General features: G+C 51.3%; 2 protein-coding genes across 4 annotated transcripts; one reads left to right on the top strand and one right to left on the bottom strand.

Moving 5' to 3' along the window:
• Positions 1-16,277: 16,277 nt before the first annotated feature.
• Positions 16,278-20,487, top strand: ankrd34c (ankyrin repeat domain 34C). 3 transcript variants are annotated; one of them, XM_028959365.1, is made up of 3 exons: positions 16,278-16,486; positions 16,631-16,729; positions 17,388-20,487. In XM_028959365.1, the coding sequence occupies exon 3, from the start codon at positions 17,421-17,423 to the stop codon at positions 18,978-18,980; it is 1,560 nt and encodes a 519-aa protein (XP_028815198.1). In that variant the 5' UTR covers positions 16,278-16,486; positions 16,631-16,729; positions 17,388-17,420; the 3' UTR covers positions 18,981-20,487. The 3 variants fall into 3 exon arrangements, with proteins under 3 accessions (XP_028815198.1, XP_028815196.1, XP_028815197.1); XM_028959363.1 differs by having other exon boundaries at positions 16,627-16,729; XM_028959364.1 differs by lacking the exon at positions 16,631-16,729 and having other exon boundaries at positions 16,279-16,486.
• On the bottom strand, positions 19,942-22,990 carry LOC114767495 (retinol dehydrogenase 12-like). The gene is made up of 7 exons (XM_028959368.1): positions 22,782-22,990; positions 22,549-22,689; positions 22,272-22,463; positions 21,978-22,139; positions 21,499-21,615; positions 21,043-21,247; positions 19,942-20,850 (listed from the first exon to the last, which is right to left on the bottom strand). The coding sequence occupies exons 1-7, from the start codon at positions 22,864-22,866 to the stop codon at positions 20,754-20,756; spliced, it is 999 nt and encodes a 332-aa protein (XP_028815201.1). The 5' UTR covers positions 22,867-22,990; the 3' UTR covers positions 19,942-20,753.
• Positions 22,991-24,508: the final 1,518 nt, after the last annotated feature.

Genomic DNA, 24,508 nt, shown 5'->3' with positions numbered 1-24,508 from the left:
GAATTAGTGCAAATAAACGAATGCCACATTGCTCAGAGGGTGACGGGCAGAAAATAGCAACAGCCCCGCCGTCTTCAAGGCAGACAGAGGGCCCGTTACCTCACAAAGGCTCGCAGCTTTTAAAAGGAGCAGCTAAACTCACACAAACAGAGAGTGAGCCGCAGGAGCCCTAGGAGCCCCGCATGGAGGGTTTATTTATTTAGGACACTCTTCCTCCATCTGGGGCTGCTGTACTGGAGGTGTTGTGGAAACCGGCACATCGGCCTACCACCACAGCCACTAACCCCTCAGACCACATGACAAAAGCCCACTAGCACCGAGGTCCCTGCATTCATACTCGTGCCTCTGTAGAAGCATTTAATGAGAAAATGTGATAAAATAACCAAAGGCTCTTGCATTATCTGTCACAGTAAGGTGTCAGATTGTGAAATATGTAGAATTTTCAGTGCTTGCATTTGAAACTACTGTGGTAAACAATGAATCATGTTATCAATCAATTGATCATGTTTTTATCTGTTAATGTTTAATCAAGCATGTATATCTATGACAGATTAGGATAAGAAAATGAAAATAAAGAGCATAGACACCAGTTTTAACCAGCAAAATACACGTGAGTGGTGAGTAATTACACAGGTTTTTACTATAATAATAATTTTGGTAATAATTGCATTAATATTCATAGATTCAATCTTCATGGTTGACACCTATGATGACAGACCACTGAAGTAGAGGAGGAATAAAGATGAGGAAGGAGAGCTGGAGACGTGACTCAACACTGGTCATCTTCCTACATAATCTCAGAAGTAAACTAGACTGTTTGTGAAGTAAAGAGTTATGTTTGAAAGATAAAATGCTCTGTAGACATGTCTTAACTTTGCACCTTAGCAGGAAGTGACTGCATTTCTTCAACAGGCAGAGCATCAAGGTGCACTTAGAGCAGACGGGAACCATGTGTTTATGAGCGGCAGCCTCTTTCTTTCTTGGTAAATGGAGACTGTCGGAACCACTTTGCGTGGGATGGATTTTCGACTGTACATTTTTGAAAGAAAACACAATCGACTATGTGCTGTGGGTGGAGGAATCCTTAAAAGACGCCATTAAAATCAATGTTAAAGATAGCACTACCATAAAATCCCCCCAAAACCCATTCTCTCGTGCAAAAAAAATTCGTAATGTCACGTGCTAGGTACTGTATACTTCATTTATGGTACTTAAACATAAAGTTGATTTGTATTGTTACAAAAAAAACAGAAATAAAGGTTGAAGAGTAAAATATAAACATTAGAGAAACAAATGCATACTAACTGCATGATTCAATGTACAAATGTATGTATTTAACGTTAATTATTGTTGCTCTCCATGATATTGTCGCACATCTCTGTGATTACTTCATACTTGCTAGGTTATCATTAAGTTCATTCACTGTAACCTAAAAATGCACAAGTTGTATATAATGGTATCAGTGAGTAAAGTTTTCTTTCTGTACAGCAGAGTTGTGTACTGGAATTTGGTGGCATCAGGTTTGAAGCAGCTATGATGACTTCATAAGTATGAAGTAATCACAAAGATCTATGGTGTGCAGCAAGAATTCATGTATTTCATATATTTTTCATAAATTCATCTGGACTCATTCTTTAATGGACTCATTGAATTAATTAATATATAATAAAAAAAATTTCCTTGTTGTAAAAGTACTATTACAATAATACACCCAAGACACCATGAAATATTGTCTCCTATTGGTGTGCTCTTCAAGGACCTTGGGCCTATCAGTGCCAGTATCTCATGATATGTACAACACAACTTGTGTATTATTTTAGATTTTATTTTGCAAATACATCTGGTCCCATATGTTGAGTGCACAGGGGCACCAGAAAAATAGAGTGAAATAAAAATAATAATAATAATAAATCAGTGAATCATTTTATCATCACTTACAAACAGAATTGGCAATGGTGTCAAATGCTTGTTGAAGGCTTGATGAATCGGTCAATGTGCCAACCCCAGTAACATTCTCTCTCTTTTCACTGAGTCACTTGTGTGAAAACAATTATTCACACACACTCGGGGAATAAAAAAAAAAAGCCTTTTCTCTTCTTCGCTGTTTCAGTTTAAGCGTCTGTGCCGTATCCAAAAGCCTGAGGAGATGCAGGCCGTGGATTTTTCTCGGCCATATTGAGAGTGACAGGAAAAGATGGCATTCAGAGCCCCGCTCCTCGGAGGTAGCGCCATCAGGGAGATGACAGCCAGGATGACTCATCCCTTTGTAATATTGACACCATTGTGGTGCATGGAATATTCCAGCACAGTGTTTACTGAGGGCGCTTGTCTCCTCCTCTTTATAATACGTTTCATTCTAAATGAGATTGGCAAACAACAGACGTGTGATGTGTGTAATGATATAGTGCTTTGGGAAGCTGTCTTTGTATTTCTTTTATTTTCCCTGTCTACTTACAGAGATGCTGGCGTGTGTTTTTTTTTTTTTTTTTGCAGAAAAGGATGCAATAGGCTGAAATTTAAGAAACGAGGACCACAACACGTCAACAGAAGGCAGTCATTCACCGTCTCACATCACTATTTCTGAAACCAGGCATCCATGTGTCTGCCCGAGAGGACAACAGATGAGAATCTGCTAAATCAGATGTTCTCCTCCAGCATCACATATTGTGGAAGAGAAAAACCAGGTCAAACCCCCATGTTTTGAATTTCAAAAAACTATACAGTCTTAAAAACATGAGAAACTGCTCTGGCCATTCAAACGTGAATAATAAATAATGAAAAGCTAACATCTTAGACACTTGCAGTCGTATTCTCTGTACGTAACACAACGTGGGAGTGTGGTGGGCGTGAGTTGGGGAATCCTTTATGAAAAGCCCTATGGACTCCTGAGTTCTCTGGCTGTGTGGCCCCCGCTGCCCCCGTCTCACAGAGCGCAGGGCAATAATTACTGACTTTTCATCCTCTCCTGGTACCTGCCAACTCCATCCACCCCCCTAACATGGGTGATTAGACACAGCTGCAGCGTGCCCTCGGCTCGGCTCGCCCGCCAGACCTGCACCCCCCTGCATCTGAGGACCTGGATGACAACCGCGCCGAAGGGGGGGGCGTGGGTCGCTTCATGTGGGAAGCGGGAAGGGCCTGACTGTACGAAAAAAGACTGCCGAAGGACGGTGAGGGACTGCAGGTGCTCTGCAGCATTTCGTGGAATCGCCTGATTAATAGTGAGTGTCGGGAATGGTGAGGTCTGCAGTGGGTCCTGTGAGCCGAGCTGCGAAATCATTAAGTCTGGACTTAGAACGTCCGACGTCACCGAGGTCGCAGCCAGCGAGAGAGAGAGAGAGAGAAGAAGGAGAGCGCGGGAAATAACACTCAGTTTCCACACCGCAGTCACAGAGGAAGTGTATTTTAGTCAGGGAGGCCTTATGGTGTCTAAGACGTCACGGTCACAGGGGTGCGAACACAGGCAGTGTGATGCTCCCTAACTAGCTGTCAGAGAAACATGCCGACACACACATATGCACATACACTCTGACACAGCTGCTCATCAGACCCTCTCAAGCACATGCGCAGAGACGGACTACGAACAACACAAGCCAACACAACACCGAGACTCGGCCTGCCGTTCAAATTTTTTTACTCATGCGTGAAGGTGAGGTGAGCACGGCCCTGTGTACTTCTGCCAGTAAAATTCATTCTTGTTTAGGATAATGTGTCCAATAACCTTTCTCAACATGAATATTAATCGGTATTTAAAAAGGTTTGTTTGCTTTTTTGCATTTGTCATTTAAAATAGAGAACAGCATCTATTGTAGAGACATTTTCCAGGATCTTGCTATTCCAAGAACAAAGTAGATAATGATGTATAAATTATGTATTCATGCACCTCAATAAACTCCAGCCTGACCAAACATTCCACTTAAGTCCACGGTTTGCAGCCACAGCTGGATGTGCGCGGCTGCAGCCTGAATGGAACTGTGTATTAATAATCTCATCAGCTGGATCACAGAAATTCTGTCATGATCCGTTTGTCATGTGGTTTCACGTTTGTCATGTGTAATGTTTCCTATCCGTGTTCACCTGTGTATAAAGCTGCCCTGTTCATTTCTGTTCACCGTCGGGTCTTTGTTATGTTACATGTTCACCATGTTACCAGATGTCTCCCCTGTCCTGTTCTTCACAAGATTAAACCCCGGTTTCGTGACGTCGTGCGAATGCGTCCTTCTTCCTCGTCATGTCGTCATCATCTCCGCTCACCTGCCTCGCCATGCCAAATGGTCGTGACAAATTCTGACTTTAGAATTTATTAGAAAGGTTATTTTTTCAACCGCATCGTCTCAAAAAATTACAGAAAAAACTTTCTTTTGTAATTTAAAATCTTTTTTTTTTGCACATTTTTTTTTGGTACACATAGGGTGTAATTATTATTATTATGGCGAGCTTAAGGGGTGGATCTGTCAGGATTGCCTGCAGCTGGGCTCCACACCGGAATCCAATCCTGACGCCCCATAAATGCCGGAAGTTTCCGCCCGTTCGGGGTCGCTGGCATTTTCGTGAACTTCAGTTGGTAACACTGTTTGTAATTTGAGTTCTGGCAATCGCCACACGCCTACGGGTTAGTTTTAGTTCGTCTGTATTTAAGTTAAATCGTTTTCGGCCACCGCGCCCGTCTTTATTTGTGTTTATTGTTTATTTAATAATAAAAACCCCCTCCCAGAATGTCAGACCTCTGCGCTTCCTTCCCCCGTAAGTCCGTAGTCGTGACAGAATGCCAGAGACCCACCCAAAAGCGCAGAGGTAAAAAGCAGAGGAGAAGAAACGCCGCGAAGGACGCAGCCCGGCGCGGCGAACGCGGACGCCAGGGGAGAGACACGCCGCCCGTTCTGGTGGAGCGTTTTCTCCCCGAGAAGCCGTGGTACGCGGCGCCACGTGATGACGTCACCCCCGGGAAACTCCGCGAAACCCGGAAGCGACAACGTCGGCGGGTGAGTGGGCGGAGCGAGGACGTTGGCGTCGGCAGCAGCGAGGAAGTGACGTGGGCAGCGAGCGCAGAAGATGCGACCCCCACGATCTTCGCCATGTCGAGCCAAGAACTCTGCTCTCTGCTGGCAAGGGTCCCCGTGGACGACACGGACGACGACGAGAGCACGGGAGACGAGAGTTGGGCTCCGCCCATCGCGCCAGTCTGCGATCGTCACAAGGTCCGTGGGGACCCACGTCACTTCCAGGGGGGTGAGAAGCGGCAACAACAACGGCGGCGTTCCTCCAGCGAGGAGGGGGGCAGCCTCCAGCCCGAATGGCCAGAGTACTGCCCATGGGAGCTTATCGCGCCATGGGTCCAGGATGTCCGCAGGGTGGACGACCCTTGGAGTCACCGGTGGGAGGACACGGATGACGAAAGCGATGATGACGTGGATTTTCGGTGGGCGGTCGGTGCCGGGATGGCTCCGCCCAGCGTGCGCGTCCGAGATCATCGCGGCGTCCGTGATGACCCATGTGACTTCCGGGGGTACGAGGTTGACACGGACGACGACCAGGATGACGCCGTTTGGGCAGTCGGTGTCGGGATGGCTCCGCCCATCGCGCCCATCCAGGATCGTCACGAGGTCCGTGGAGACCCACGTCCCTCCCAGCAGTGTGAGGAAAGCTGGTGGAAGAGGGCGACGGGAGGTCGCCAGCCAGCAACTGCGCTGCCGGGACTGCCTCGCAGGGAATCCTCCATTCCTGCTCCAGTCGCCGACCCGCCTTCCCTCTGCCCGGACGTTCCCCAGCGAAATGGCAGTGCAGCACCAGTGTCCACACCTGCTGGAGAAGACGTCCACCCCCCTCCACACCACACACCTACCACCATCTCCAGCGACGTGCCCAGCCCCGTGTGGGACAGCCCAATTGTCCCGGGACCCTTCAGTGGGGCAGCAGACACAGACGAGATCACTACCATCCTCACGTGTCTGACTGGATCAGCATGGGGCTGGAGCACAACCCTCTGGCAGCAGGGAGAGACAGACAGGAGTTTTCGGGACTTCCAACAGAGACTGAGGGCGGAGTTTGATCGGCCTGAGCCAGGGATCAAACTCTGCCCCTCCGCCACATCCAGTGCCAGTCAGGATCCGGGGCAAGAAGACCCAGCACTGGTGGGCGACGAGAAGGTCGCTCCTCCCGAGATCCTGGCTGTGCCCCCTGAGGAGGTCCCAGAGAGCCCAGAGAGGGAGCCAGACGACCCTCTCTTCTGTCTGTCTCTGTCTGTGTGTGTCTGTGTGGCATATGTGTCCGTATGTCGCCCCCACTTCCCCTCTTTGTGTCCACCAGATGGCGACCCAGCCGCGGAGCCGAACCCCAGGGAGGAGGTTCCTGACCCGAATGTGCTGGTCCAAGGCGAGGTGGACAAGCCCCAAGGTACCCCTAAGTCCAGCCGGGGGGGGTGCTCCCCCAAAGAATTTTTTGGGGGGGTGCAGTTCGGGTTGGGGACTCCTCCTGAGGGGAGGGGAGGTGGGGAAGCGATGGAGCTGGGTCCTCCGGTAGCCAGTGAGGAGGGCGGGCCAGGCATGGGCCTGCGTCTGCCTCCAGAGGGGTGGAGCGCCATAGAGCCCCCGGGTAGGCATGAGGACCCAGCTGGGACAGGCAGGAAGAGGGCCTGCTTGTCCCAACGGACGCAGAAGGGGCTAGCCGGATGGTCTGGCAATGCCCCCCCCTTGGCACCAGGGCCGTGCAGCGAGAGGGGCTGCATAGTCCCAGAAGGCACCAGCCTGGGGTGTCTGGAACAGTCGCCGGAGGCTCTGGGACAATCTCCCTGCGCGGTGCAGGGGGTGACACAAGACGTGTCAGAGGGGACATGTGGAGACAGGGCCCACACGTACCCAGATGGATCGGCCCTGATTATTGTGTGCAGGTACGGGAGTCCGGGGCCGCCATGCGGGACCACGCCGGGGAGCCAGGCCGAGGGTCCGGGGCCGCCATGCGGGACCACGCCGGGGAGCCAGGCTGAGGCTCCGGGGCCGCCATGCGGGACCACGCCGGGGAGCCAGGTCGAGGGTCCGGGACAGCCATGCGGGACCACGCCGGGGAGCCAGGCCGAGGGTCCGGGGCCGCCAAGCGGGACCACGCCGGGGAGCCAGGTCGAGGGTCCGGGGCCGCCAAGCGGGACCACGCCGGGGAGCCAGGCCGAGGGTCCGGGGCCGCTAAGCGGGACCACGCCGGGGAGACAGGCCGAGGGTCTGGGGCCGCCAAGCGAGACCACGCCGGGGAACCAGGCCGAGGGTCCGGGGCCGCCAAGCGGGACCACGCCGGGGAGCCAGGCCGAGGGTCCGGGGGCCGCCACGCCTGACCACGCCGGGGAGCCAGCCCGAGGCACCGGGGCCGCCACGCCTGACCACGCCGGGGAGCCAGCCCGAGGCACCGGGGCCGCCACGCCTGACCACGCCGGGGAGCCAGCCCGAGGGACCGGGGCCGCCACGCCTGACCACGCCGGGGAGCCAGCCCGAGGGACCGGGTCCTCCAAGGGGAGGATACAGCAGGGCAGGAGCCCTGTGGTTGCCGCCATCCGCCCCGCCGCCTCCACTGCCTCGCTCCTCCCGAGATCCTGGCTGTGCCCCCTGAGGAGGCCCCGGAGAGCCCAGAGAGGGAGCCAGATGACCCTCTCTTCTGTCTGTCTCTGTCTGTGTGTGTCTGTGTGGCATATGTGTCCGTATGTCGCCCCCACCTGACCACGCCGGGGAGCCAGCCCGAGGGACCGGGGCCGCCACGCCTGACCACGCCGGGGAGCCAGCCCGAGGGACCGGGGCCGCCACGCCTGACCACGCCGGGGAGCCAGCCCGAGGGACCGGGTCCTCCAAGGGGAGGATACAGCAGGGCAGGAGCCCTGTGGTTGCCGCCGTCCGCCCCGCCGCCTCCACTGATGGTACTGTTGGGGCTCCGAGGACGTAGCCCTTGGAGGGGGGGCTCTGTCAGGATTGCCTGCAGCTGGGCTCCACACCGGAATCCAATCCTGACGCCCCATAAATGCCGGAAGTTTCCGCCCGTTCGGGGTCGCTGGCATTTTCGTGAACTTCAGTTGGTAACACTGTTTGTAATTTGAGTTCTGGCAATCGCCACACGCCTACGGGTTAGTTTTAGTTCGTCTGTATTTAAGTTAAATCGTTTTCGGCCACCGCGCCCGTCTTTATTTGTGTTTATTGTTTATTTAATAATAAAAACCCCCTTCCCAGAATGTCAGACCTCTGCGCTTCCTTCCCCCGTAAGTCCGTAGTCGTGACAGAATGCCAGAGACCCACCCAAAAGCGCAGAGGTAAAAAGCAGAGGAGAAGAAACGGCGCGAAGGACGCAGCCCGGCGCGGCGAACGCGGACGGCAGGGGAGAGACGCGCCGCCCGTTCTGGTGGAGCGTTTTCTCCATGAGAAGCCGTGGTACGCGGCGCCGCGTGATGACGTCACCCCCGGGAAACTCGGCGAAACCCGGAAGCGACAACGTCGGTGGGTGAGTGGGCGGAGCGAGGACGTTGGCGTCGGCAGCAGCGAGGAAGTGACGTGGGCAGCGAGCGCAGAAGATGCGACCCCCACGATCTTCGCCATGTCGAGCCAAGAACTCTGCGCTCTGCTGGCAAGGCTCCCCGTGGACGACACGGACGACGACGAGAGCACGGGAGACGAGAGTTGGGCTCCACCCATCGCGCCAGTCTGCGATCGTCGCAAGGTCCGTGGGGACCCACGTCACTTCCAGGGGGGTGAGAAGCGGCAACAACAACGGCGCCGTTCCTCCAGCGAGGAGGGGGGCAGCCTCCAGCCCGAATGGCCAGAGTACTGCCCATGGGAGCTTATCGCGCCATGGGTCCAGGATGTCCGCAGGGTGGACGACCCTTGGAGTCACCGGTGGGAGGACACGGATGACGAAAGCGATGATGACGTGGATTTTCGGTGGGCGGTCGGTGCCGGGATGGCTCCGCCCAGCGTGCGCGTCCGAGATCATCGCGGCGTCCTTCCGGGGGTACGAGGTCGACACGGACGACGACCAGGATGACGCCGTTTGGGCAGTCGGTGTCGGGATGGCTCCGCCCATCGCAGTGTGAGGAAAGCTGGTGGAAGAGGGCGACGGGAGGTCGCCAGCCAGCAACTGCGCTGCCGGGACTGCCTCGCAGGGAATCCTCCATTCCTGCTCCAGTCGCCGACCCGCCTTCCCTCTGCCCGGACGTTCCCCAGCGAAATGGCAGCGCAGCACCAGCGTCCACACCTGCTGGAGAAGACGTCCACCCCCCTCCACACCACACACCTACCACCATCTCCAGCGACGTGCCCAGCCCCGTGTGGGACAGCCCAATTGTCCCGGGACCCTTCAGTGGGGCAGCAGACACAGACGAGATCACTACCATCCTCACGTGTCTGACTGGATCAGCATGGGGCTGGAGCACAACCCTCTGGCAGCAGGGAGAGACAGACAGGAGTTTTCGGGACTTCCAACAGAGACTGAGGGCGGAGTTTGATCGGCCTGAGCCAGGGATCAAACTCTGCCCCTCCGCCACATCCAGTGCCAGTCAGGATCCGGGGCAAGAAGACCCAGCACTGGTGGGCGACGAGAAGGTCGCTCCTCCCGAGATCCTGGCTGTGCCCCCTGAGGAGGTCCCAGAGAGCCCAGAGAGGGAGCCAGACGACCCTCTCTTCTGTCTGTCTCTGTCTGTGTGTGTCTGTGTGGCATATGTGTCCCTATGTCGCCCCCCACTTCCCCTCTTTGTGTCCACCAGATGGCGACCCAGCCGCGGAGCCGAACCCCAGGGAGGAGGTTCCTGACCCGAATGTGCTGGTCCAAGGCGAGGTGGACAAGCCCCAAGGTACCCCTAAGTCCAGCCGGGGGGGGTGCTCCCCCAAAGAATTTTTTGGGGGGGTGCAGTTCGGGTTGGGGACTCCTCCTGAGGGGAGGGGAGGTGGGGAAGCGATGGAGCTGGGTCCTCCGTTAGCCAGTGAGGAGGGCGGGCCAGGCATGGGCCTGCGTCTGCCTCCAGAGGGGTGGAGCGCCATAGAGCCCCCGGGTAGGCATGAGGACCCAGCTGGGACAGGCAGGAAGAGGGCCTGCTTGTCCCAACGGACGCAGAAGGGGCTAGCCGGATGGTCTGGCAATGCCCCCCCCTTGGCACCAGGGCCGTGCAGTGAGAGGGGCTGCATAGTCCCAGAAGGCACCAGCCTGGGGTGTCTGGAACAGTCGCCGGAGGCTCTGGGACAATCTCCCTGCGCGGTGCAGGGGGTGACACAAGACGTGTCAGAGGGGACATGTGGAGACAGGGCCCACACGTACCCAGATGGATCGGCCCTGATTATTGTGTGCAGGTACGGGAGTCCGGGGCCGCCATGCGGGACCACGCCGGGGAGCCAGGCCGAGGGTCCGGGGCCGCCATGCGGGACCACGCCGGGGAGCCAGGCTGAGGCTCCGGGGCCGCCATGCGGGACCACGCCGGGGAGCCAGGTCGAGGGTCCGGGACCGCCATGCGGGACCACGCCGGGGAGCCAGGCCGAGGGTCCGGGGCCGCCAAGCGGGACCACGCCGGGGAGCCAGGTCGAGGGTCCGGGGCCGCCAAGCGGGACCACGCCGGGGAGCCAGGCCGAGGGTCCGGGGCCGCTAAGCGGGACCACGCCGGGGAGCCAGGCCGAGGGTCCGGGGCCGCCAAGCGGGACCACGCCGGGGAACCAGGCCGAGGGTCCGGGGCCGCCAAGCGGGACCACGCCGGGGAGCCAGGCCGAGGGTCCGGGGCCGCCACGCCTGACCACGCCGGGGAGCCAGCCCGAGGCACCGGGGCCGCCACGCCTGACCACGCCGGGGAGCCAGCCCGAGGCACCGGGGCCGCCACGCCTGACCACGCCGGGGAGCCAGCCCGAGGGACCGGGGCCGCCACGCCTGACCACGCCGGGGAGCCAGCCCGAGGGACCGGGTCCTCCAAGGGGAGGATACAGCAGGGCAGGAGCCCTGTGGTTGCCGCCGTCCGCCCCGCCGCCTCCACTGCCTCGCTCCTCCCGAGATCCTGGCTGTGCCCCCTGAGGAGGCCCCGGAGAGCCCAGAGAGGGAGCCAGATGACCCTCTCTTCTGTCTGTCTCTGTCTGTGTGTGTCTGTGTGGCATATGTGTCCGTATGTCGCCCCCACCTGACCACGCCGGGGAGCCAGCCCGAGGGACCGGGGCCGCCACGCCTGACCACGCCGGGGAGCCAGCCCGAGGGACCGGGGCCCGCCACGCCTGACCACGCCGGGGAGCCAGCCCGAGGGACCGGGTCCTCCAAGGGGAGGATACAGCAGGGCAGGAGCCCTGTGGTTGCCGCCGTCCGCCCCGCCGCCTCCACTGATGGTACTGTTGGGGCTCCGAGGACGTAGCCCTTGGAGGGGGGGCTCTGTCAGGATTGCCTGCAGCTGGGCTCCACACCGGAATCCAATCCTGACGCCCCATAAATGCCGGAAGTTTCCGCCCGTTCGGGGTCGCTGGCATTTTCGTGAACTTCAGTTGGTAACACTGTTTGTAATTTGAGTTCTGGCAATCGCCACACGCCTACGGGTTAGTTTTAGTTTGTCTGTATTTAAGTTAAATCGTTTTCGGCCACCGCGCCCATCTTTATTTGTGTTTATTGTTTATTTAATAATAAAAACCCCCTTCCCAGAATGTCAGACCTCTGCGCTTCCTTCCCCCGTAAGTCCGTAGTCGTGACAGGATCATTCAAAAGAGTAGGTGTTGGCATTAACTTCTGTCTACAAATACAGGATTCAGGCTCCAAATTTGGCAGCAACATTGTGGGGGTATTTTTATTTTTTTTGCCTTCACCTCAATAAGGCTTTTGAGGGACATGTCTATCTGTGAAAATTGACCGTAGGCCTTGTACCTGCAACCACAACACATTTCACAATAATCACAGCAGGAATAAGATACTCACACTATCCAAGCCGATTGTTTGACAAAGACATTGAAACCTATTTCTATTAGTTGTAGATTATGTTGTTTCGCATATGACCACATGACATCTACTTCCACATCTACTTCCTGTTTTGGTTCCCGCCTTGTAATAAACTTCCCTTTATGGTCCTCAACCTACTGAGCAGGTATTAAAGATGAAGAATATTAATTTAACACAGCACCTGAGATGATTCAGTGACTTATGCACAATTTCCATAACTGTGTATGTGCAGAAAGAGACACTTCAACGCTCACTACTGAATAAGAGCAGAAATGCGGACTTAACTGTAGTAAGGGGGACATAACTATGCGCCGTGCAGCAGTGTTGCAAACTAAATAATATTTTCCAAAATGGTGAAGTGCCCCATTCCAATGTTCAATTACTTTTCCCAGTAGGTGGAAATTTCTGTTAACGAGCAAACCAATGTCAGACCTTCATGCTCGCTCCTTCATTAAGCGCTGAAAATTGACGTGAATGTGGAAATTCAGTGCCGAAGACATCAAAGCACCCACTCTGCAAAATGAGCAACAAACTCCTTATTAGATATTCACAAATCTCCTAGGATACGGCTGCCACACACAATAATCACCACACAAGACCGTTGCCTGCGTTATGAAAGCTCCTCTCACCCAATTACACTGTTCTGCAGGGATAAGGCGGGTGTGGGTCCCTGCATCAGGACCCTGGACACCTTTTGAAGCCTTTAAGGGGCATGAATGGCAACCGCCTTTCAAAGACGTGAGAGGGCGGCTTGCGTGCGAGGAGGACGCATCTTTCCTTCTCAACGTGCACAGATAAACTATATTTATACGTGGATGCCTAGTTAGATTATGGATTAGCAATATTGACCACAGACGTTGGCCAATGCGGCGGAAGCACGGCCGTCTGCGCCAATGCAAAGCAGCAGCAAGGCTGGTGCCAGTTCGCTGCTGTCACAGCCCACACATTCAGCTGATACAATCGTTGAGACACCAAATGCCATGAGAATGTCAAGGCGCACTTTTTAAAGAGACACGCCGCCCCGGAGCACACATGCTGCCGTCCACACCCGAGAACAGGAGAAAGGGATCGGGGAGCGGGGTAACGAGGGTTTCTAAATGTGCCCAGAGAACGTTCCGGAGTGCACAGGCTGCTCCCTCTTCCCCGAGGACAATCTGTTAAGGAGGAAAAAAGCCAAGCATTCCCAGCAGTTCAGGACTTTTGTGGATTAAGCTCATTTACTTTGTCTTAGCCGGTGTGTGATTACTGTCTTTTGTCAAATAGCGCGGCAGTGCGGTTCAGGCACTCAGGGCTAAGTGTCTTATGGAGTTTTCTGCTAGGCAAGTGTGTTAACCACTAGGCCACTACCACCCGACATAAATATATTCACAGCCATCAAACCAGTCCACACAGACAGGGGGTGTCAGATAGTGGAATGATTGTCTGCCGGTGGCCATCCGGCTCAGACACTGTGTGATTTGAAATTCTCCTTTTGTCCAAATTCAGTTTGTTTTGCGCTGAAAAGGTAAAAAAAAAAAAAAAAGCTCATCAGCTCATCACAAGACCATCTGGTCTATTGTGGCTGTTGTGTGCGCACGCTGTGTCTGTAAATCTTTTTCAGAGATGTTCCGCATTTAGAACTAAAATTGGTCCGACACGTCCAGCAATCGAGAAATCTGGAGACGTGCTGGTAAGGGACGGGGGAGAGCGATTCTTATTATCAGCCTTAATCTTATTGAAGCGGTATGCAGGATGGATGACTGGATGTGGCCGCCTGTTAAAAACAGAATATAGTAAAGCTGCGCGCATTTACTTTATCCACTTACAATGTGTAACAAGGTAAATGTCAATACATCAATTTATTGTAGTACCGCCAGGGTTATAGGCACATATGGACACAACCACCGTACGAACTGTACGTCGGAATATTTCAGATGGAGAAACACACCCTCGGTCTGTTTTCCCAGTTCTGTCACTTACACTGAGCTGGGAGATTTTTTTTTAAGGGTCTGCTCCAGTTATAGCAGCTGCATTACTTTAGCGTGCAGAGTAAAAAGGAAGTGTTGGCGGAATGAGGGAGAGGGAGAGGGAGAGGGAGAAAAGGTTATATTTAGACAGCAGCAGTGCATCAGGTGCGATGTAAGATTTCTGAAAATGGAAACCGCTCCCAAGGGTGAGGGAGCCGACTCTCGGCGCTTTAATTATTTATTTTCCTTCTAATACGTTGCCGACGACAGCAGCTCTGGGGCACGGATCACACAGAGACTGTTGATGTCCCTGTAGTTCCCGCGCTAATGAACATGTCTAATCAAGTGAGTTCAGGGACCGTCACCCAGTGCTTCGCCTCCTTGTCATGGATTCTTGTGGCAGAGATGCTTTTGTGTTGGAGACAGAAAAAAAAAATGCCACCGCCCCCTTTCCCAAGGAGGCAGTATGCCTCAATAGAATGGAAAAATACCCCATAACCAGGAGAGAAACCCCTTTGGTGAAACCCCCCCTTGAAATGCTGCTGGTCCACTGACGGTGGTCTCCCTCAGGAAATTTTTTTGGTGTGAAGACTGATAATGATAACAATTATAAAATGGACACTCATTCGAAATAAACAACGCTGTGCATTCCTTACAGCCTCCCCAACACCACCCACCCTTAGTCTGGTTGCTTAACAACACTCATCTCAAGCTTGGCTTTTTATGATTTATTACTCTTTTTCTCTCTCTCTCTCTCTCTCTCTCTCTCTCTCTCTCTCTCTCTCTTTAATCCTCAGAGGAAATGTTCTGCATCGGCCCAGTCTAAATACTCTCCATGCTCCTCACCGCACTATTCTCTCTGACTGGAACCTGTACAGGGCAGAAACAAACGCGGATGCAGGAGAAATTCATAATGGCTCCATTAGCAGCCTGAGTGAGCACAAATATGGAGGTTGGCGGCTCCCTGCTGTCTCATAACTATCTTCTCCCTGCTCTATGGATGGCTGGATAAACAAATAAACATAAATATTACCATAAAATCTATGGTAACCTACTTTCTCCAAATAGTGGATAAATATATTCAAATGCATGTTAACACTCAGTATGTCAGAATATCCGGGTGGAAAGACCTTCTCAGAAGATACACAGTTTAGTCTATCATCACTGCAATACACACAGCGTGTGTATAGACATGAATACGCCGCAGCATTGGCCACAACATTAAAACCAGACTGGCATCTGTTGGTTCTTTAAGCTGAACTGAGTTAAATTGTCGGGCCAGGATATGAAGACTAAGGTCAGAACATTTCCAACGGTAGCAGGGGCAGTGGGTGCTCCTCGTGTCCTTAGTACTTAACAAAAGTGGTAAAGTGAAGTACAACCAGCGATCTGGTGACAGAATCCCCCCCCCAAAAAAATGTCGGTCATGACAGAACGGTGTCAGAATGCACAGTGCATCACAGCTTGCTGCATTTGTATGGGCCAGAGGTTCCATCATCATCAGAACTCAACCATGAAGCAAGGGAGGAAGTTGGCCCAGCCTGATATTGTTTTTCGACAGCGTGGACGGCATATGGAGATGAGATGGCAGTTGGACTCAGCAGAAAGTTCCAAATTCCATAGATTTCGGCCAGACAGAGTATCTTTGTGGAAGGACATGGAGGCCACACCTCACCCCATTAAAGGACTGGCTGATAACGTTGTGGTACCAAGATAATACAAAACACATTCAGAAGTCAATGTTATTTTGGCAGCATAAGAGGGATTTGCAGAATATTAGGCAGGTGGTTTTAATGTTGTGCAGATCAGTACAGATCTGCAGAAACGTCTCAAGGATGCTCAGGAGAAACAGGAGGCACCCGATTTTGAGCTGTGAATACTTATGTCCTTTCTCCTTTTTTATTTTAAATTCATTTACTTTTTTCACATTGTCATCATGGATCATCATGTGTGTACAATTCTTTGGAAAAAGGCTGTAACATAACAACACGTGGAAAAAGTGATGCACTGTACAGATTAACAGATTTTTTGTCAGTGAAGACATTTTTTAGGTTACCTGCCCTCTCAGAAGTGAAAACTCCATCACAGTTATCAGAATATGCTTCTCCGCTGTCTCATAGCAACCTAAAAATAGAAATGTCCCTATTACGCTGTAAGGCTGTAATGGCTGCCTCAAGTTTTCAGCTCTTAATGGTTTAATAAATCTTATAATTGGGCAAAATTGAGCTACTTTTTCACACGCACAAGCTCGCTCGTCGTCTCACAGAGAACCAACCAGACGCGCGAGTGGCACCTTGTCGTTTAAAACAACTGTAATAAAATTAAAAACCACAACACCCCCCATCTCGCTCCCCAAACTGACATGGCGACGTGTCACTTCCACGATGCCGCGACAATAACGGAGCATGACCGAGGTTCTCGCCAGACGCGGTTTATTTTTGCGCGCGCTGACGTCACCGTCGGACGCACGTTTCATTCAGCGCGCGGAAAGTTATTTATAGCCCGGCCGTCTCGGGCGCGCGCGCGGTGGCCGCGGACGCGCGGACGCGAGCCTGAGACGGAATGTCCGCGTCCCCGCGGTGCGTGTAGCCGCGCGTCCCGAGATGTCGACGCTTCTGCCGAGCCAGGTGAGTTGTGGGTGACTTAAACGACGTAAGTTACCGCTTGTTTTCCAAGTTTATCGCAGCGTGGGAGCCTACGGCGGCAGCAGAGTTGGACTAGGATCAAATATCCAGCAGCATAGTCAATGTTTGTTGGGGTTTGTTAGGAAGTGCGAGTCTGGAGAGACGCATATGCAAAATAAAAAGGACCATGGAGAGCGACAAGACCGGACGCAATGCCACCACCAGAATTGTCGCATACACCTAAACGTAAGTCACAGCTTAGAAAAATTTTAGATCTATATATACATATAAATGTTATATATATATATATATATAAATAAAAAATAACCTCTCCGTTTCCAAACATCCTGAAATAAAATTCTAGTGGAAATTGGTAAGCACTCGCATGTTCGTTCACCGATGGATCGGAAAATCTACACACAGACCAGTGGACTTTATTTAATATTGCCGGCATTCCTGTACGATGCAGTTTATTCTCATACGTCGCTTAAATGGTCCTTCAAGGCGCGTGGTCTGAAGGTGTAGATGGTGCTTCGAGGTAATTATGAAATGTCCAAAACTCAGTATACTAGTATGAAAAACATTTTCCCAGCGTCGCGTGCTGCAAAACAAATATCCGTATTCAAAAATGTCAAAGTTTAATTCGCATCCCTGTCAAAGTCCGTCAGTAGCGATGTGGCATTTAATGTTTTTAATAGATCGCCATCTGGTGGAGGGACAGGTTATAACATAGTGGATTTGGATGCTTTAATTTAAATGCTTTTAAATGCTGTTTAGAAAGACAAAAAAAAAAAAAACAATGTAATTAATAACTTTTAACTGTTAATATGCTGTTGTATAAATGAGACTGTGCGCATGGTGTGAATGTTTGTGTCAGTAACAGTGGCCTGTTGTTGCATTGCAGGACTGAGGGGTGATTTCTGGGACAGTCTGGGTGATGGAAGACGTGCCGGAGTTGAGGACAGATGGCAACTCGCTGCTGAAGGCGGTTTGGCTCCGGCGGCTGCGCCTCACCAGGCTCCTGTTGGAGGGGGGCGCCTACATCAATGAGAGCAACGACCGGGGGGAGACGCCACTCATGGTGGCCTGCCTGTCCAAGCACTCGGACCAACAGAGCGTCAGCAAGGCCAAACTGGTCAAATACCTGCTGGACAACAAGGCCAACCCCAACATTCAAGACAGAATGGGGAAGACAGCTTTGATGCACGCTTGCAGCCACAGGGCGGGGCATGAGGTGGTGTCCCTTCTGCTGACCAATGGGGCGGACCCGAGCTTGGAGGACCGCACTGGAGCCTCCGCATTAGTATACGCAATCAATGCAGATGACAAACAGACCCTGAAAGTGCTCTTAGATGCCTGTAAAGCAAAGGGCAAGGAGGTCATCATCATCACGACAGACAAGTCGCCGTCTGGCACCAAAACCACCAAGCAATACCTGAACATGCCCCCTTCACCCGGGCTGGAAGAAAGATGCTCGCCGACGTCGTGCGCCACTCCCTCAGACATTGAACTGACTTCTTCACCCTTGCCGCACAAAGAGGAAGAGCAAGACACAATCTCCAGCTTTCATTCCAAGTGGAAATCAACGTCCAACACGGCTGCCAAGCTTCCAAATGGTCCGGCAAACTCCAAGCGCGCCCGCCTCCCTCAGCTGAAGAGGCTGCAGTCTGAGCCATGGGGTCTGATTGCCCCCTCTGTCCTGGCTGCCCAAGAGGAGAGCAGGAAAGCAACCTCGGATGAAGATGCTGTGGATGGCATGAATGGGCTGTCCCTTTCCAAGAGAGCTCCTCTCTCCCGACACAACAGCGTAGATGGAAAAGAGACCATGTTCCCTACCGTGGGAGAGCAGACACCCAAAATTAGCCCCGCCTCAGCGGTCCCTGCATCTTCCAAGGCGTGCTATGAGAGATCACTGGCTCAGCACCAGCCCCTGGCTCGCCGCAGCACTGTCCCCACTGAGCAGGACGCCAGTGGGAGTCAGTGTGGGTCAGCTAGAGAGGCTGTCCACAGAAGGAGGCTGGGGAACGAGCACTACGACTCCGACTCGCAGCTCTACTCGGACTCGGCCATGCTGGACTCTCCCAAGGTCCCCCTCGAGAGGAGGAAACTCAACACATCGCCGCTGGCCATGCTGACGGGCTCTCGGGAATCCTTGGACAGCAACGCCAGCATGTCCTCGCCCAGCACGGCACGCCGCCGCGCCCCGGGGCTCCTGGAGCGGCGTGGCTCCGGAACACTGCTGCTGGACTACATTTCCCACACTCGACCTGGACACCTGCCACCCCTCAACGTCAACCCTAACCCACCGATTCCGGACATCGGCGCCAGCAGCAAGCCCTCGTCCCCACTGGCCACTGGAATTAGGTCAATGGCTCCAGTACCGCCAACCTCACCAAAGAGAGGGAACCTCAGGGCCAAGAAGATGCTGATAAGGAGGCACTCTATGCAAGTGGAGCAAATGAAGCAGCTGTATGACTTTGAGGAGCTTGTTCAGTAGGACTCTACACACTTGTGGTAGACTTAAAGTAGCAAAAATCACACCTTGAGAAACATGGGCTCTGGCCTTAGGACAGAATAAAAAAATATAGGTGGTGGTTAAAGAATGATTTACAGAGTTCATATCAAATGAAAGAAAAAACAATCCATACACACCATGTGAGCATAGTGAAGAGTTGTTGCTTTAATGTATTAAAGTCAGATATTTGTTGGTTATTTAATGACCATTTTTGTGCCTACTACCCTGAAATCATCAAAACAACGGATCACAATTTGATGCTAAATAGCTATGGTAGAAGAGGTATACACATCACACTCTTATTGCAGAAATGTAGAATTCTGACAACCGGCTTGTTATTTCATTAAAAAAGACAGTGTAATGTGTATTGCAAATTCAAAAATTTGCATTACTGATAGTCAATACACAATGCAGTAATAGATTGTACTAGCAATCTAGTACAATCCGAACTCTCCTGCTGTGACCCCACCTTACTTAGACATGTTAGCAATATGGCTGAAAGGGACAATGGAGATGCACATAATCCGACAGATGGTTTATAGATTTAGGCCATTGGAGCCCTTGTTCATATACTTCTCCTGTTCTGAGATGTAGTATTGTGTCATATTTGTTGAAACTCTTGTATTCAATAAGGGTTGAATGTTGTAGCAAACTAGTTAATAGTGCCTTCAAGATTTCCTTTTTTCTTGGACACCAGGGTTAAGCAAGTTGACTATGGTCATTTAAGATATAAAAACCTTCAGATATCATCCGGCTCATGCAGCCAAACCAACCGGCCTCATATTCAAATTTCAATCACTTTGGACTGAGAGTTAGCTGGCTCTTTCCAAGCACACGGATAAACACCAGGTCTATATAATGAGAATGATATACATTCTAAAACTAGATATATGACTTATTTTGGTCACTAAATGAAGAGCTACAAATACAAACAAAAAAAATGTAATGCTGAAATATATTTCTCTTTATTATATTTATTACATACTCTCCAGTGAAAATTCCATACAGATATAAACACAAATAAATAATTATTGGCGTAAACACATAACTATTGGTAGAAGGGGTGTTAAAAGACTTTAACAAAATTGTGCATTCTAAAAAGTGTACACTAAGAAATTCACTTCAGACCATACGGTAAATCATATCAAGTTCGTACTGTGTACCATAGTCAGTTGTATTTATGCTGTTAAATAATAAAGTATGCCTAGGATAACAAAAATGCGCCTACCAGTACAATAAAAGTACAAAAAAAAATACTTAAGTTGACAATAGAGGCACTGCGGTTTATCCATAGATTTCTGTGCTCGCACATGACAGGATTGTAGTTATCCTCCAGAAGCACATTGACATCCAAGTGAATGTATGAAAGTATCATACGGCTTCCACGTGACTCAACTGTGACACATTCTACTGGTCGTGTGGCTCATGTTCTCATCATTTGATGTATAGTATTTTTGTATGTAGTACCATGTATATTTTGAATAAATGTCTGTAACATAACTTTTGCAACTCTGTCATTTCAGTCAGTGGTGTGGCGCTCAAAAAAACCCAAATACATACACAACAAATGGCAAGCGTCCTTATTAAACGTCCCCTGAGGTGCGTATGCTGCACATCTGAATTTTGCAATTCTGAAGGCGGTGGGACTGTCAATATTGTCAGTAGCAGACGGCCGCGGAATAGGGAAGGCTTGCTGTGGCGATGGGATCTCTGTGTAAAGGCCAAAGCCTCCCAGGTGGTGCTACGCTCTACCCATCAGGAAAGACCAACCATGGAGGCACTCAGATCCCACAGTCTCCTGGCAGCAGAGTCATCTTCTGCCTGGGGGGCCACTGCTTTGGGCTTGCAGTCACTGTAGGCAAGGGAACGCGGCGCAATTAACACTAGAGTATTACAAACATTACATGATAAGGATACTAATAGTAGCCCTAATGACTAAACTAATACAAATGTCTGTCTTTAGCATAGCTTTAGTAAAAAAAAAAAAATATTAGAGAATAAAAATGTATTTATTATTAATGACTCCAAAAGGAGAACATCTGACCTAAAGTACTGGCCGCTAAGATTCTCCAGACTCTTCTCCACGGCACAGTGTATGGTGGTTTGAGCGCCCTCCCTCTGCGTTTTCATGAATAGCAGAGACGGCAGGTGCAGTATTTTCCTCCACAGGGGGAGTGTGGCCCGGACATGCCTGGACAGCTCAGTGTGGACGATCCCGGGATGGAGGCAGAATACACTCACTCTGGTGCCTGTAAGAGAACAACAGCAGAATCACATTATAATGGCCTAGTTGTCAGCGATCACCCAGATAAAACAATTTAACCCCATGCTTACAAAGGCTGCTATAACTATAACTATTGTGGCCCTGTAATTTGACAATTCTGTCAATGACTACTGCCTAAATAAAACCTTTAAATGTATTTAAATATGGGGACTGGTTTACAATGAAAGAAAACATGTGATTTTTCACTTTTTCCCCCCATTAAAGTTCAACCTTTACCTTGCAGTCGCCTTGAAAGTTCTCTGCTGAACAGCACATTGGCCAGTTTACTCTGGCTATAGGCCTTCTGTGGGGTGAAGTCTTTGTCCAGGTTTATATCATCAAAGTAGATATGACCTGTATGGGACAGAAAACTGTATTATGTAATGTATTTTCTACTTGTGAAATGGCCAGTGTATTTTCAGATGTTTTCTATTAACAAAGTTATTACATTCTTGCTAGTGCCAATTTAATTATATGTTCCAGTTGTACTGACACTATCACTATTACTACTATTATTAATACTTTTACTAATTATTTCATGCTATAAAAAAAAAAAGCTCAATAAATTTTCATTAAAGTGATAAAAAACGGTTTGGTTATTTTAAAGAAGAGCAAAATAAATGTTCTGCATTGAAACAGGACACACTCAATTAAAAGGTAATTCTCAGGGACACATTCAATCAGGAAAATGACACGTCTGAAGCCTGAAAAATGACCTCTTTCATGGGCCAAGCTTGACACGTTAATGATGCGACTTGGGGCGGACCGCTTCACCAGGTCCAGGAGGCAGTTTGTCAGCAAGAAGTGGCCCAAGTAGTTCACGCCGAAGTGCGTTTCAAACCCATCCTCTGTTGCCAATTTCTGGCAAAGCATCACACCTGCAACGTAAAATGTCGGGTTGGGTTCATGATGCTGCATGACTACTGGCAGCAGATGGACTGGAGCTGCTGTCCGCTACTGAAGTGCGGCAAGGGGGGCAAAGCGCGCCCTCTGGTGGACGCGCGCCGCACCTGCGTTATTTATCAGGACGTCCAGCCTCTCCTCCGTGTCCAGAATCTCTCTCGCCAGCCGCCGAACGGACCGCAGCGACGCCAGGTCCAGCTTTTTCACCACCACGTTGGCGTTCCCGCTCCTCCGCCTGATGTCGTCCGCCGCCAGAGTGGCTTCGACCACGTCTCTGCAGGCAACGATGACCCGAGCCCCTGCATTCGCGCAAAACGCCACGCATTACGCGCCGCCGCGGTTAACAACGACGCCAGGGGGACTTCGAGGCCGGCCTGCGCTCACCCCTGGCGGCCAGGTCGACCGCCGTCTCCCTCCCGATGCCCGCGGCGGCGCCGGTGACCAGCACCGTCCTCCCGTCCAGCCGGGCTTTGCTCCGACAGACGCCTCCTGCCGCCCACCTGCGCAGCGCGAACAGCCCGGCTCCTGCAAGCACAGCGCGTTACCGGCCTCGGCGCGGACTCCCGCCACGCCGCTCCCGGGAGGCGCGCTAATAAAAGGGCGCGACGCGGTTTTACCTGCGGCCGCAGCAAACGCGATTCCTACGAAGTGGCCGTCAACAAATTTGATTACCGCTGCAGCGGCGCCGTCCATAGTTCCCATCGCAGTGGTTCATAAAGAGTTTTCTTCCTTTTTCTTCCTCGGAGGTAAAAGCATTTATCTGCAACACGCAGCTCGGCGCGGCGCGAGATAACGCGCTCTTATCGCGAGGTCGACGGGAGCGCGTGTCCGGCGACGCGCCGCAGGGCCGCCGCTGATTGGTCGAGGCGGGACGCGGAGACTGATGACGCGCTTCTCTCTCTCTCTGACAGCAGCTCTTTCCCTCCGTTTCTACTCACGGTACAAATGTGTTGTACTGGTGGCAAATACACAAAATATAGCAAGTCAGAGGGCGAGATCTTGTTAATGCTGGTCTAAATGTGTTACTTTACACAAGTGTTGTTGTATATAAGTTGAAGAGTTTTATTGTCATTCCAGCTATAGACGTGTTAGATAGTACACGGTGAAACCAGGAACCAGGTGCTACAACGTTGCATACTGACAGAAAGTGCAGGTGTGTGATACAGACAAACTGGGGACACAGGCAGTGCAAGAGTAACATTTAACTACAACATGTAGACAACAAAACAGCGCTAAACTAGTGAAATGAATAATAAATGTGCAATGCAAAAACAGTGCAAATGGACCATAATAGATGATATTACTCAATATAACAAAAGTAGTGTGTGTGTGTGAGTGTGTGTCAGTCCAGAGTGGGTTTCCACCCTGAGTGTGGGATGAAGCTGTTCCACAGTCTAGCAGTGAGGGCCCGAATGCTTCGGGTACCATTTTCCAGATGGCAGGAGGGTGAAGAGTGCATGTGAGGGGTGTGTAGAGATCTTCACAATGCCGGTGGCTTTCCTGATACAAGATTGAAGATGTTTATTGTCAGCACAACAGTATACACAATATACCGGGTATTGAAATAATGTTTCACACAGAATCATAAAAGAAAAAAAGATATGTATATACACACTAAACTATACTAACTACAACTTAAATACTGTACACAGCTCTATAAGAAATCTCTATAAGATCTCTGCACAATGAACAAGTTGAACAGGACATAACTGGACAAGACAAACGTGTGCAAAATGAGCAGAAATGTACAAAATGATTTGAGATGTGCAAAATGGTGAGTATGTTATCAGGTGCATAACTCTGGAAGTGTATTGTTGAGTTATCAGTTTTTTGCTGATGGCAGTACATTGAGAGCATTGAGAGCTCTGACTGTTTGTGGGAAGAAGCTCTTGCAGCGTCTGGCAGTTACAGTTCTGATGCTGCGAAACCGTAGGACGGAGAACAGGGCATGTGAGGGGTGGTGTGAGCCCTTCATTATGTTCCGAGCTCGACGGATGAGGTTGTTCTCGTAGAGCTTGGAGATGGGTGGAAGTGGAACCACGATGATGCGCTCTGCTGTCTTCACTCTCCGCTGCAGGGCCTTCTGCTCAGCGACAGTGCAGCAACATTGGAGTCTGATAGAGTGTGCCTGGTAAATGTCCGTCTCCGATGTCACTGCCGATATATAACGTCACTGGGTTAGGAACCGGTGTCTCTAGCTGCACAGCAGTTTCGTTTTGTCTTCTTTAACTGTCGATGTCAGTGACCCGGTGACATCTTGTGTTTGTTTAGGAAATACTGGGCTCTGCCCCCAGCTACACTGGAACTGTCACCCTGCTGAGGGACAGAGCACATCCAGATAAGA

Source organism: Denticeps clupeoides, chromosome 17 (genome assembly GCF_900700375.1).
Source record: "Denticeps clupeoides chromosome 17, fDenClu1.1, whole genome shotgun sequence".
In the NCBI taxonomy this organism is placed as follows: domain Eukaryota; kingdom Metazoa; phylum Chordata; class Actinopteri; order Clupeiformes; family Denticipitidae; genus Denticeps; species Denticeps clupeoides.
Note: the sequence above shows the minus strand (reverse complement) of the source record. Positions and strands in the feature narration are given on the sequence as shown.